At 40.2% G+C, this 15,188-nt stretch overlaps 1 protein-coding gene across 5 annotated transcripts in view; it reads right to left on the bottom strand.

Annotated features, from left to right (window-relative positions):
- wnk1b (WNK lysine deficient protein kinase 1b) overlaps positions 1-15,188 on the bottom strand; it is a 77,508-nt gene that overhangs the window by 34,989 nt on the left and 27,331 nt on the right. For all 5 annotated transcript variants that reach the window (XM_029494718.1, XM_029494719.1, XM_029494720.1 and 2 more), the window contains exons 3-5: positions 6,932-7,104; positions 3,184-3,404; positions 2,132-2,289 (exon numbers count right to left, since the gene is read on the bottom strand). In XM_029494718.1, coding sequence (XP_029350578.1) covers positions 2,132-2,289; positions 3,184-3,404; positions 6,932-7,104 — 552 coding nt within the window. The remainder of the gene's footprint in view (positions 1-2,131; positions 2,290-3,183; positions 3,405-6,931; positions 7,105-15,188) is intronic.

Consider the following 15,188-nt stretch of genomic DNA (forward strand, 5'->3'; position numbering starts at 1 on the left):
CCTGTATAATAATGCTCTTTGTATTACTCTTATTCTACATGGCTGAAAGGCTGGGACCGAAAAACAAAATCATTCTAATAGTAAAATATTAATGTCAAACATGAAAAATGTTCAGTTTTAATGTGTATTTTCACAGTTTTAGTTGTGACTTGTAAATAAAAAATGGCCTAGTAATTTATATGATAAAAAATGATAAGAAGGCTAGAAAAAGAATCCCACCATAATTCTGTGTACCATAAATTATTTCTTCTGTTTGCCTTTCCTGCTAGCCCCACAATGTCCCAGAAATGTTATCCTGTGACTTGTTAAAGAGACTTAGCTATGAGTCAATCAAGCAGCTGATGGCAGGTGAGAGCCAGAAAAGATTTTACTGTAAAACTTACTAAAAATTCCCAGAACTGAAGACAGATCCTGTTGTTGAGTGTACTGAAACTTGCCAGTTCACCTGATAACTGCTTTATAACTGCTGCACGTTTAACTTGTCTAACTTGGGGTTAACCGACAATACACAGGGAGAGATTAGGCAGCAAAACTAAAGGAAGCAGGTGAGGCAGTAATGTTGTCTCTGTAGGTGTTGTCTTTAAAATAAACAATCCAAAGGAAACGGTTCTCTGGGAGTGAGAGGAGGGAATTTGACAGAAATGATAGCAGAGCACCTGAAAGAGAAAGCTAGATTTCAGTCCTATCTATCTGAGTTTATTCTGCCCATAAAGCTTTGTGAATTCAATTGTGAGATTTAGACAGACAGAACAATGGATAAATGGACGTTGACTCAATTTTATAGTGAAACACTGGAAAGTTGTTAAAATTAAAATTGATAACATTGAATATATATTAAAGTGAATTGGAGAGGGCAAAAAAATGATAAAGTAACACATTCATTTGTGACATTGTGTTGGTAACATGTTTGGAACAGTTTGTATTGCTGATAGCCTGTTTCTGAAGTACAAATTAATGTTTATGTTAGTGTTTATAGAAACACCAGAACTTACTTAGCTGACAGGGATGTTGCAGTTGTCATACTGGTGTTCATCCTTACTCTGTTTCAATTTAATCTTTTTCCTAAAATTTCTTTTGACTGAGCATGTCAAATGTACCCAAAGTGTTTCATCAGCAGCCTTCTGGTTTTGCACTGTTTCAGCAATGTAAGAATGATTTGGTGTTTTAAATGAAGCTTACTGAGCTGAAATAAGAGATGTATGGGGAGAGAGAGTAGCAGAGAGAGGAAGAGAAAAGAAAAAACAGGAGGTCAGACAGGAAAAGAGAGAGTGATAGTTAATGGACCAGTGGAATTTACTAGAAATCTCTCTCTGTCAGCCTCCACAGAGCTGAACTCAGTCCCCCGAGGAAAGGAGGGAGACAGCTTGCATCTGTGTGTGTATGTGTGTGTGTTGGGTGATGACCTCAGCAGCACTTAATTTTAAAAAGAGCCCATGATTGCATCTGTTGTCCTTTCTGTCTGTGTTTTTGTGTCTGTCTTGTTTTATTTATTTATTTATTTATTTTTGTTTCCTGCCAACTGTCATCTAAATTTCAGCTCAGTCTGTAAATGTTACAAAAACCAAAAGGGAATTAGGATCATGTCAGTCAGATGGGTTGACACAGCCAGTTCGTCATTACAGACACACTACGAAAAGCTAAATTTGCTCTAAAATAGTTTTTGAAGGATAGTGGAGGACAGGCCTTCTTCAGCTCTTCATCGACAAGAAAATTCAGATCTCACTTCTTTTTGGTCAAGTAATTTTTTTGAGAAATCATTTGTTATTCCTGTTAGATATAAAACAGCAGCATCTGTTTAGTTATGAATGTTTGCTCTGTACTGCTCTCTAATGGTTGGGAAAAAATGTAGCCAAAGATGTGATGTCTTTCTTTCTTTTTTTTTATTTGGCAAATTCGAGGTGGGACTGGAGAACGAGAGAGACACACTTTGGGGGGGGGGGGGGGGGGGGGGGGGGACTTATTTATATAGTCAGTAAACAAGTATGGGAGGGAGTGACAGAGAGCTGGGCAGAGGGGAATGCAAAAAAGACCAACAAGGCTTTTAGCTATGACTTGGTTTCCCCACAGTATCAGAGATCTCTTCACCCTTATAGTTAGTCATACATATACTGTACAGGGAGTGCAGACTTACACTAGTAACCCGCCTGTAGATCTGGGCAGCATTTTGACACTCAGAGTATGGGTACTCAGATGTGGCCATCTCCAGCATGCACATCCCGAATGCGTAGACATCTACAGATTCATCATACTTCTCCTCATACATCTCTGGTGCCATAAACTCTGGGGTACCTGATGAAAGGGATAGAGACAAGGAAAAATAATTATATTTTGTATTGCACTGAAAGTCTCTTAGTCACTACGTTGCACAATTTGTAATGTATTCATTTCACTAATCCCTCTGGCAACCACATACACAGTAGTAAGACTCAACAACTTGCAGTGACAGCAAAATTATCTTTATGTCATTAATACAAACAAGTATTTGCATACTTGTTCGGCCTTTCTATGCTCCTCACTTCTCATGTTGATTCCACTAATTTTACTGTAATAAAGTCAGATGACACAACCCACACACTATGAAGTCTGAAATAAACAATCTGGATGGGTACCACACTGTAGCCTAGTGATGTCTGTTGTGTGTGGATGTCTTCATACTTGAGGTTTACATAATTACTAAAAAGCAGCTGTGAAATTTACTAAACATATCATTCTGTCTCAAGTGCATGTGACCGCTGCATTCATGCAGTGGGGGTGTCAAAACTGTGTGAAGACCAGAATACCTGTGGTCGACTGGACTATTAAAAGGTGGCCAAGTAAATATATAGAGCAGAACAGACCGTCGCTGTATTTGACTTGTATATTTTATGCAGGGTGTATGGGCACAGTCATCATATCTCCAGACAGCTTCATGATAGTAGTGGCAGCCTGCTAGCTGACTGGCTGGTGTGTGTTTCAAATACCTGCAACAGTTAAGTTAATCTACGCTAGGCGTGTCTGCGGACAGAATGTGTCTGTGTTCACATTTGTTCTTATGCAAGACTGTATGTAAGATGTTTATTTTTTGGGTGAGATTATCAGTTGTTTCAGACGTATGACACATTCTGTCAATGAATGACAATGAGCCTGGCTATAAAAAGTATGTGTTAGTATGGAAAAGGGTTTTGTGTCTTCATGTCGTCCTACCTATGACACTCTTGGCGAAGGAAGCCCTTTTTAAGGTGGCTAAGCCCAGGTCCCCAATCTTCACCGAGCCTGTGGGTCCCGTGATGAAGATGTTGTCACATTTCAGGTCCCTGTGAATGATGGGCGGAGCTCGAGTGTGCAGGAAGTGAAGTCCTTTGAGGATCTGTCTGCACCACGAACGCAGAACCTTGATTTTCATCACCTTGAAACGCTTCAGGTACCTGCAGAGCAAAGGCATCACACACAAGAGAGTGGGTTACTTAACAACGTATACAAAAACATACACATTTACAGTCCATCATCAGTGTCCTTTGTCGGACATAATAGCTGCCAACATGTCTCCTCAAACAAGGCCACCAACTTTAGACACGGGAAACAATTCAGGGAAGCAACAGAAAGAGTATTGAGCATTGAGTGCAGATACCCATTCCTCTCCTGGCATACATTAGTTATAGCACATTGTTTATTTACATTATTACCGATCATTAATAAATCCAACAGATGGTTAGGTGTTATTGTAGTTGCCTTTTGTCTTTCACTAAGCAGTGAAACAGGCAATGACAACACAAGAGATCTGCAGCTGTTGGTTGATCTACAGTCTGTAGTCTACCTGGTTGGTGTGCCTTTGGAAAGTGAAAAGACAATTGAAGAAACAATACAGCGAGTGATTTCTCTGCTCAATGTCTGTTTGGCATTCACTGAGTGCCAAAAAGACACAGCCAGACGTGATGACCAGGACATGCAGCTCATCACCTTTTTCATTTGCTTAAATCTGCAGGTGTGTGCAACGTCACCTGCATTACCGTTGGCCAGAACAATTTAATTTGGTTATTAAGTAAAGGACTTTGTTCCAACAGTCAAGCCTCAATATCATCTTTAAACTTAGCTTAAACTGCCTTCACTGCTGGTGCCCAGTTGGTTTTCCTGCCTGGAGTCAGACAGCTGACCTGGTAGAAAAGAGTGACTCTGGCTCCAGAAACACGAGCGGCTTCATAGCTACTGAGAGTCAACAGCTGCTTTAAAAACGCATCAACTGCATAACTGTCTTCAGTGATAAGTCAGGATTCAGCATCACAGACTGGTCTCCTGCAACCCAGTCACAGAAAACTGGGTTGAGATTCAAGATATTCCACAGTGGGCTATTTTAATTTAATCAATTGCTATGTCTTCCTATCATTATAAAGTATTTGAAGAAGAAATGTGATGCTGCTTCATTCTTCAATGGCAGTTATATATGAGTCATATATGATGAATCCGACACAATCAGTAGTCAGTAGAAAGAATGGAGGGGTTGTTTCTCTTCTCTGCAGCAGCATCCAACACAAACTCTGATACATAGGACGCTGAATCCAAGTCAAGGCCCCAGGCAGCATCTCTGCTGACTGGTGGAATTAAAATAAACAATGTGAAGTGACTCGCTCTTCTGCACGAAGAGGAAGCAGCTATATCAGGATTACCAGTCATTCTGCATGAGTCACACTAAGTTGATATAGCTATAGTTGTCAGTAAATGCCATTTCAAACAGCAGTGTCCTGTAATGCTAACACTATAAGAGCATTGTTTGATTTCAAGACTTGAAAAAATTATGAATTCTACGAAGACTTAAGCACAAAAATCATATTTTAAAATTCATCTAGTCAATTCCTTTGTCATACAGAGAGTCTCTTCTAACTTTTAAGGATGAAGTTTGTGTCTTATGTTGGTCAATATTTCCTTTTTGTCTTTAAAGGTTATACAGAGGATTTTATCATATAATATCAGCATTCATTCACAAATTTGCATTAAAAGTTTGCGTTCAGGGCATGTAAAATGACAAAAAACAATCAAGTTTGAAGAGAACACATGTCATGATCCCATGAGCACTCCCCTTTGTTTCCTCTACCTTCCCGTCTCCTCTGTGCTCCTCTGAGGTGTGAAAGGCACTGACAGTTAAACTCTGTGGCATGTGATGTTGGAGTGACAGTCTACAAACTGTCCCTGTTAAACACAACCACTCACCAATCCTCTTTTCAACACACATACCTTATTGTGGAGATATGGCTATGTGCTGTGAGAATACACACACACACACACACACAATAGGTGTGAACAGTATACACACACATGAATTAAGATACAGGTCCACAGCAGCATTATACAACGACAGACATGCATGCAAACACATTTTTGCTTTGTGCCTCTCTGTTTCTCACACACCCAAGGACACACTCACAGATAAGGGACCTCTAATACTCTGTACCCACAGTGGTTAGTATTTCCATCCTCACCATCTTGTCCTTCCCTATCAGTCCTCCCTCTCATCATCTCTCACACTTTTTCCACCACTTCAGTGTGCAGGGGTTCCTCTCCTTTCCGAGTCTTCATCTGGCTGATGGCCAAATTGCACTGCAGCTTTGAATCTGTTCATATATGTGCATGTATGCACTACAAACATATACGCATATATCTTGCTGAAATGAAATAATTAATTCAAACATTTGATTGTGTGAAAGAACGTCATGTGAAAAATAAATATTGTACTGTAAAACACCATAAACTAGCTTTGGTGGTTTGTGTTTTTGGTTATGTACTGTATAAACCATCTCATGGACTTGTAGGCTTTATAGGAGAAATTCTGCTACTGAGCCATCATACACACATTTTATTGCTAAACTTGCTGGGTGGATCGTGGATTGGGAGTTTATGCAGATTTTTTGCATGTCTTCACCAATTCATGAAGACTTTCCACTCCTCCACCAGAGGGAGCTACTGTCCATGGTAGTACTGTTCTGCTGGTTTAGGTCTCACTCTGTTCACTGGTAGTTTGTCCATCACTTTGCCTGCCTGCCTGCTTGCTTGCTTGCTTTCAAAATTGATATATAGCAATTCATCTCTCCATTTGTGCAACTACCTGCCTGACCAACTGTTGGCTGATCTGTTTGTTTTCCAGTCTACCACCACTGTGATTATAATTTACCATATACAACTGTGCATCTGGGCATCTATCTGTACTTCCCTCTGTCTGCCTCCCTCCCTACACGCCTCATTTGATCCCCCCCGTCTGTCTCTTTGTCAGGAATGAGAGGAATCTGCAGCAGAAGCAGCAGTTGGCATGTGGACTAATGTCCCATGGTGCACAGCATGGAGCGTGCTGGGTGCCACCCGCCCCACTTTTTGGCTTTTATTGTATCAAGAGCTCAACAATCACTTTTGCATTCACAATCACACATCTATTCTATACAGGACAGAGACTGGCATGCGCTCATGGCAGGGACAATGACAACCACAGACATCAATTTTCTACAGTGAATTCAGGCGAGGGGGGCAAAAGGGAGACTGACAGACGCCGCTGTTACCAACATGCAAACCACAGATATACATTCTTTAACACAGACAGTCAAGAGTCTACCCATGAGTCCTGAGATTAACCAACATATTCTATGAATTTGAGGCTGAAATAGACATACTGTTATGAGTCAAGACAGACCAGATGACCCACTAACAGCTGCACTTGGCACAGACATCATGGTGGGAATTGAAGAGTTGAAAATAGAGGAAAACTACATATTGCTTTGACAGACAACACAGGGGAGGCATAAGCATGTAAGTGTAATTTTTACATAAAAAACAGGAGGTGAGTTATCAGCTGTGAAGAACAAGCAGGGTCTTTTGTTTGTAGTGACACCTTCCAGACAAACTTTTCTGATAGCTAAATCCCATCCCTCCCTAACACAAGCCAGTAAAGCAACATTTGGAAAAATATACTCACGTTTTAAGAGTGCCAGATGTCATGAGCTCAGTGACCAGAACAATACATTTCTTTCCTTTGCATGGTCCTTCCCACGAGTCATAGAAGCGGACAATGTTAGGATGCTGGAGACCTTTTAACATCCCAGCCTCTTCTTTGAAGCGTTGTCGCTCAGATTTGGACAGCTTACGATCCTACACATGGGACAGAGGAAGAAAATGAGTCACACATTCACAACACTGGAGAAACATTTATGATGTGAAAACTGTAGGGAGCAAACAAAATATGCTGCTTTGGTACAACATGATTATAGTGAGTTTGAGTACAATCAAGTCAAGCGGGATTTTGAGGGGTGAGCTAATTGAGAGAAGAGAAAATAGTTTTATACAGAGAGAAAGGAGGAGGGAAGCTATAATAAATGCAGACAAAACATGAGTCACACAATGAATTGACAGTTTGTTGTAGGGTTGGATACAGTATCGAAAGCTGCTGATAAAGTACATATCCAGGTGAAATAAGAATCTCTGTAGCAGGTATCAGAAAATGCTGCCACGTTAGATTAAAACACAGTGCCATGGAAGGATTTGGACATGGATGAAACAGTAGACTGTCCTTTCATCTGTCTTCAAAGCCGCCACAAACATCCATTACTGTGAGTCTCAGGCTGTATTTTGATCTGTCCTCTTTATCTGCACAGTACCTGCTTCATTTCTCTGTGAGGCACTTGGTGACAAACTGGTTTCTACTCGGGGCTCATAAATATAATTTATGGAATGTAAATTTTGTTAATTACCAACAGAGCAAACTTAATCTGACCATTATTTGTTTCATTAATAAGAAGGGACTATAAAGTGTCATAATGTCTTGTTTAGCCAAAAAACAATTGGTCAATGTCATTCAGAGAAATCTAAGTAAAAGAAAATTAATTCAAATGATCACTTTTTAATTTCCTGAAGACTGACTAATCGACTACTCATTTCTAATTATGTGTCTTTTAGGGGATGAGTGATTTTGGATTCAGCTTTGATGCCACCATCTGCTTCCTTATACTTCCTGGTGAAAACCTTAATCAACATTGAGCCCAGATCATCTTCTATGATCCCTCACCAGCTTCCCACCACAGCTCACTAGACACACATCAAAGCCTGATGTGGTGGCCCCTACTACTTATGTCCATACATCTGATGCTTTGAAAAGAGTCTTTATTAGTGTTGGTAGTGGGCGCCCAGTGAGAGCTTGACCAAAACAAGCAAAGAAAAGAAAGTTATGGCTGACATTCCTTCATCTTATGGAAGAATAGCTACGGACAAGTCACACACACAGACACACACATACAGTTTATGGGCATTCCAGCTCTGCCAATGATACATCAATAAACACTGAGGCAAATGGCTGTGTGGGCAGGCCAGATCTTGTAAAGAAGTGTTGGGGTGTGCATGTGTGTGCATCTGTGGATTAACATGGGTGTAAAAGCTAACCAGCCAATATTGTGTCTGTTTACAAATCAGTTTCATTTATATAAGGGGAAAACAAGACTGAATTTATTATTTTGTCTTAGGCTTCACTTTTATTTACACAGGTCTTGGTGAGAATTTGTTCTGGGTGTGAATGTGTGTATCTACGTATTTTGCTTTTGTCTGTTGTGTGTGCGCGTGCGCGCATGTGCACATTGATGTTCCTAGTTTCTTCATTTGCTGTGTGTCTCACAGTAGCTGACACATCCAGAACATCAGCAGACCAAAAATAAATAAAATCACAGCTGGCTGACAGAGATGAAATAAGATGGTGAAAACTCAATACTTAAGCCCAAAAATGGCTGAATCCTCTGTGACTGTAATTAAACTGCTCATGCCAGATATAACGCCTTCATAGCTAACCTGCAGTCACAAGTGGAGAGTACCAGATGTTTAAAAAAAGAAAAAAGGCAACAGATTACATCAAATATGAAAGGGATGTGACAATTAACCTGGAACAAGGAGAAATTTGTGCTGACACACATCCAGAACATTTTATAATGTCTACGACCCTTTTAGAGGATGAAATTACAGGCAACTGAACAGACGGCCTGATCTACAGACAAACGGAGCTGTAACATTGACACAAAGACTGAAAGAGTTTTATTTATAGATGGCAAAGTGAAACACAGACTGAACACAGAGCAGCAACAAATTTAGGCTTTACAGAAGCCACAGCATTTTTAAGGTGATGCAACATCAGAGGTTGGTAGGTGAAACACCTACTCCTGAAACAGTAGCAGGATTATCACCATGGCAACCAGTTTTAAAAAGAGATCCAATGAGGAGAACTAGGGCTCCAATTCAACAGTTTCATTGTATTATTGGATAAAAAACAATCTGACATATTTCAAGAATGCAGATAAAATACAGTGAATATTAGTCTTTTCATAGTATTGTATTGTTGTATTGTATTTCATTTGAATATGAATGAAGCTGGAGGGGGAAAAATAAAACACGAAACAAATGGATCCAGTGCATTAGTGCAAACCATCTGAGACAAAGAAAATGCTAGATATCAATCATTAAGCGGTTTAAAGCTGCACTCCTCGAGTTTGTAGAGGAGCCACAAAATCCAAAAGCAAACCCCCTGTAGCAACAAACCCAAACAACAAGCATCAATTGTTCTGTCTGGTCACAGTTGGAGTATTGTAACGTTAGGAAGAAAACCTTGTGAGCTGCTACACTGATTAGGACAGTCTATGAGGTGATGATCTCACATTGTCATGTTGTATAACCTAAGGCCTTATCTATATCATATGACTTATACACATGGCAAGAGAAAGAGAGACTCTGCAAGCTCAAACGTGTTTCTATGTGTGCAGAATGTGTGTGTGTGTGTGTGTGTGTGTGTGTGTGTGTGTGTGTGTGTCAAGGCCCATAACGGCTTATCCCTTTATCCTACAGCAACCCTTTCACTGATGGCCCATTAGAAGTGTCCACATGTGCTCGCTAACCCGCTAACCCTCCCTCCCTCCCTGTTTTCCTTCTGCCTGTTGTGATCACAGGGTCACGTGACAATAGCCATTGGCCACCTGACTGACTGGAAGCCAATATTACATTTCCCAGCAGCACTTAGAAAAGACCCTGACCACCGATATAACTGTTAGACACCTCCCTCAAAACACTAAAGGATTACTTCTCCTACCTGTCTTTCTCTCTTAGTGAGTCTGTCTGTGTGTGTGTGTGTGTGTGTGTGTCTCCACAGATGTGTGCAGACAGCAAGTCTAGAGGGGCTTCCTAATCCATTATTAATGTTTCCTTCTTCACTCTTGTGTGTGAATGGGTGCATATTTCTATAACAAACATAGTATATACATTATCAGTTACAGTTTAATGCAAGAGCTGCATCTTGCAAAACAAAATTAAAAAAATCATGTGGGTATTTAAGGAATTAATCTGATCTAAGTCTTCCTGTTGAGTTGCTTTCTTTCTCTTTGTATCCCTTTTTTGCTGCTTCGAGCTTCAAAACATCATGAGACTTGAATTTGTTTGACTCAGAAATATCTTCTCATTCTCTATATAAACCCTCTCTCTCTCACACAAACAAACACACACACACACACACACACACACACACACACACACACACACACACACACACTCGGCTAAGTAAGACAAGCCTATTCACTCAAATCTCCAGCTCCTTATTCGACACTTGCACACTTCTTTTTGACATCAGGACTCTCACTCTCTAAATCCTACATTGCTTACTCACTATCATCCTTTCACCTATCTGAAGATTTGGAAGCAGCCCCATATATGTCCCTGTTTAAGTGACAGTTCGTCCTATTTCTGCACATCCACACACCCACATACAACCAAGCAGCCAGACAGGCGCAGGGAAACAGAACTGGCAGTGTTAAAAGCATTATGCAGCTTCCTGCAGAGAGGCTGAAAGCTGAAACCCTCTGAGCAGCCCATCTAGTCTGGACATCCCACTGTGCTTTAACACTCTCTGATCATGTGCTCTGGTCTGCTGCACCCTAGCGAGTGAGCAGCACCAGATGGATGGAGGTCGCAATAGAAGACAACACTGTGAGTGCCAGAAAATCCAGACAGCAAACACACTAAGATGGTCAAAAGAGGAGTTTCTGGGTACCAATCTGAAATTTTGTTGTCCAAAGAGCATTATCTCTCCCTCGGACAGTGGAAGACTCATAATGGGGGTATATAACTGATCTGTTTCTCTGGCACTCCACATCATCAAACTTGTTTGTACAAAGGACAAAAAAGACATGATGGAAGGATATGAAAGAAATGCTTCTGTCTGACTCAGTGGTTAGTAAATTCACATAATCCCCAGAAACCCTGACCTCATCAGCAGTCAGGAAGTCTCAGATTTAAGAAACTCCTGTTAGCTGGGACTGGTAACGTTGGTAAGTGTTTTTGAATTTAAATACTGAGAGCTGAGATCTGAGTATTTCCTTGGGATTTACATCCAAAATCTATCCAAAACAAATGCCCTTAAAGGATCCAGGGCTGTGAACACGTGTGTGCATTGAAACTAGTACACCTTCTCTGGATATGTTGTGACCTTCAGATTACAACAGAAGCATAACTGGATCAACATTTCATGTTACAGCGATGAAATGCTTTTGAAAAAAAAAAAAAGTGATTAAACAACCACAGACACACAGTTCAAAGATTGACTACATTAGATTTTCAGAACTCTCTAGCGCAGAACAGCAAGTCTGAAGAAGCGTTGAGTGCAGAAAATCAAGGGTCAAATTATTCTGTATGGTTAGCTGTTATGTTTTCAACATCAAAGATAGTGCTATATTTAGAAAAACTGTAATTTTCCTAAAATAAAACCACATAATCCAACAATAATATAAAATTAAGGACACAAAACAGCAATGTTTTACAGCTGATTATTGTTTACTTCAGTGAAACCATTCACCCCACACTCTATACTATTTAACATGCACTCATGAAATCCGAACTGTGTGCAGTCCATCTTCAAAGTGGCAAAATTTACTTTGGGTCAGACATACTGATGAAAATCATTTCTTGGAGGCTGTGTAATAAAAGCTTCGATTGCTGAAAACATTTAGAAATTATTCAGTTTGAAGCCACACAGACAAAAATGCACGAATGATTGTGCCAAGGTCTGCAGCTGCAGCCTGAAACAAACATTGAACATGAATAATACAATTAGAAGCATGAGAGGGATAGTAGTAGTAGCAGGACTAGCTGCAGATCATTTGATTATTGCTGTGCTACTTATGAAACCAACCACGACCTTGTTGCTTTGTCTTATAATAATTACTCTAACATGTAGCAAAACAACTGAAATCATCCTTTTTGCTATGATAATGTAGACATATTTGAGAACCATTCTAGTTTTTTCCCCAGCATGTGTTGTTGACCCAATTTGATTTTTCTCTGATCAACCTTTGAGTCCTGGCCCACATTTCTAAAAATGCTGACTTGTTACTAGAGAGAAAAATCAGGACCTGTAAATCTTTATTACATTACTCTGAGTTCAATGATTTTTTTTCTATATACAGTAGAGATCTATACTTGTGGAGGACAGTAGTGTGTGTGTGTGTGTGTGGGTTGCAAATGCATGAAAAAGTCCTGGTGTGCTCCATTAGTATGTAGACTAAGTGTCTCTCAGACCCCCCACACTCTGGAAACGCTCTCCTGCAAAGAACCACAAACCCCCTACAGTGCACACACACACACACCTAACAAACATGCAAAAAACGACACACATACGAATGTGATTCACTTGTACGCACAAACCAAAACCTCTCCAAGACCTTTACCACAGCTTTATGGTTAGCCAACATATGAGCGAAGGAGACGGAGAGAAAGAGAAAGAGAGCATCTGTTATGAATAAGGATGACTGAAAAGAGGATGGATAAGTTCCAGTAAAAGTCAGAATGGGGGGAGAGCATGATGGAGACTGATCTCATCATCTAAACCAACATTTTTTCCTCCAGTGCCAAAAAACAAAGGCAACACCAGCATTGCAGTCTACTGGTTCATGTGTTTGCTCTACGACTCTTTCTGCCTGCCTCACTTGCTCACTCTTTGTTTCTCCATCACCACCCTCCCTCCTTTTTCCTCCTTTTTAGGTGGTTTTTGGTTTCCCATCAGTCACCACTCAACACATTGCAGTAACCAGGGCCATGTGTATGCACATGTGTGAGCTATAGTTTGACCTAGTTGTGGCTGAAAATCAGTTGTTCCTTTAGCACATCTGGTCAGATATAACTGCACAGCATGACATTACGGTTTTCCTTCTCTGCTCATTGTTGATTAGTGATATGTTAATTGTACGATGCCACATGTTCAGTTGGTTTTTCTGTGATCAGTGAAAGCAACCATGTGCTCCACAGAGTATGATCAGGTATCATTCTTCTAAAGAAGGGACAAGCTACAGACAAACCCATTCACAAGGATGGGCTCAATAACAAGCCGGGTGTGTGTTTGTGCGTATGCTGTGAACCCTTGTGTTAACAATAGTTGCCATCTCTGCCTGACACTCACTGTGCATACTATTGTCTCATCTCTCTGCGCTTGGCTATGCACACTCATACAATCACCGCCTCCCCAGTGACCACCAACAGATGCACCATGTGCTGGTGCAGTCATCACCCTCTGCTCTGCTGGTCACGCCTCATCTCCTCCTCCTCCCTGTCTCCCCACTGCTCCTCTTCTTATTCCCCTTTTCTTTGTCATTCCTGTCCCATCCTTTACTCGCTTCTCTACTTTATCCATTTATGGAATTACCCAAGAATTCAAGCAGGATGCACTTAAAAGAAAAAAAAGAAAAGAAAAACAGCTTCCCTCCCTCATCACACCCCACAGTTCAACCACTTCGTCCAGTCATTTTGATCCAAGGGTAATGAGAGGAAATCTGAGGATAATGAGTGGAACTTCTGGTGAGAAGCTGTTCCCCTCTAAAGTGTTAATCCTTAACAGAACAGCGCACCAAGCACAAAGGATCCCATTATACCTGGAATAATCCAAAGAAAGTTTTGGTGAGATGTAAAGACAACTGATCTACTTCAATGTGGATATTGCCTTAAAAACAAACATTTGCTAGGATTTAGTGCCAAAACATATAAACATATCCACAAACCTCTGACCTTAAATATACATAACTTTTTATCTCATTCTCAAAATAATAATCTAATTCCAATCTAATACCCAAATCCTGAACCAGCTGAGCAAATATGTGCCAATATCCAAAGCTTTGATAAATCTCTAGTCATTCATTTATTCTGATTTTGAATGAAATGGCCAAACAATGGTCTACTTTGTCACTTGTACAAGAAACAAAGATCCAATTAAGTCATGTGGGGGGGAAAAAAAAAAAATTAATTCAGAGTTTTACAGTTTCACATCTCAAGCTTACTTGCGTCAGCTTCGTTATTATATTAGTTTAACAGGATGAGAACCTTAAATAGAGCTCTCAATTCAAAGTTCAGAGGATTCATTGTAATTAAATGAGAGCTAAATGTGGAAATAAGTAATAGCATCATGTGTTTATGTAGGACAGCAAGGGGTAACACGGGATAGCTCTAAAATAAAAAAATAAAAAAAAGTCTCATCCCTTTCAATTGAAAAAATAAAAAGTCCTCTAAACTGATCCTAAACAAACAACATGCCAGCTACTTATTTCCCTTAGTGGCATGTTTTAAAACTACTTTTTGTAAAAATAAATAAATAATTTTTTGTTGATTGATTTGACAGGAAAAAGCGCTTTGAACTATCACTCAGATTAATGTGAAACATGAGACATTTGGATATAATGACTGTCGTATATCTGCAGCTCTGCCTACCTAGAAGGGACCAAAAGCTCTTTGAACTTTTGAGAGTTTGACCCTTTTTCCAGAGGTGGCCACATTGAACAGGGGATCATGGTGGGGCGGAGCTGTGTGTGTCATATCTTTGAGTGAAGTATGTAGAAAGTAGCTCTGCTTCTGTGTTCATGAGTATAAGTGATTTCAGACTTTTTAGATGTATATGTGATTTTCCTATGAGACAGTCTGAGTGTATTTGCAAGCAAAAGGTTGCAGACTTAATATAGCCTCCACCTGCCTTTCTGTTGGCACATCATAAACTACCAGATCCTGGAGATACTGATATGTCGACGGGCATGATCCATTCCCTCCACGTCTGCTGCTCAGACTTTTAAAGTTTAACATGTCTAATAAAAAGAGGAAGAAAACAGTTTTTGGAGAAGACTGCATGGCCTAAAGCAAAAAGAAACATCCCATATGCTGTCGAAGATCATGGAAATCCC

This window comes from Echeneis naucrates, chromosome 23, assembly GCF_900963305.1.
Source record: "Echeneis naucrates chromosome 23, fEcheNa1.1, whole genome shotgun sequence".
NCBI classification, from domain to species: Eukaryota; Metazoa; Chordata; class Actinopteri; order Carangiformes; family Echeneidae; genus Echeneis; species Echeneis naucrates.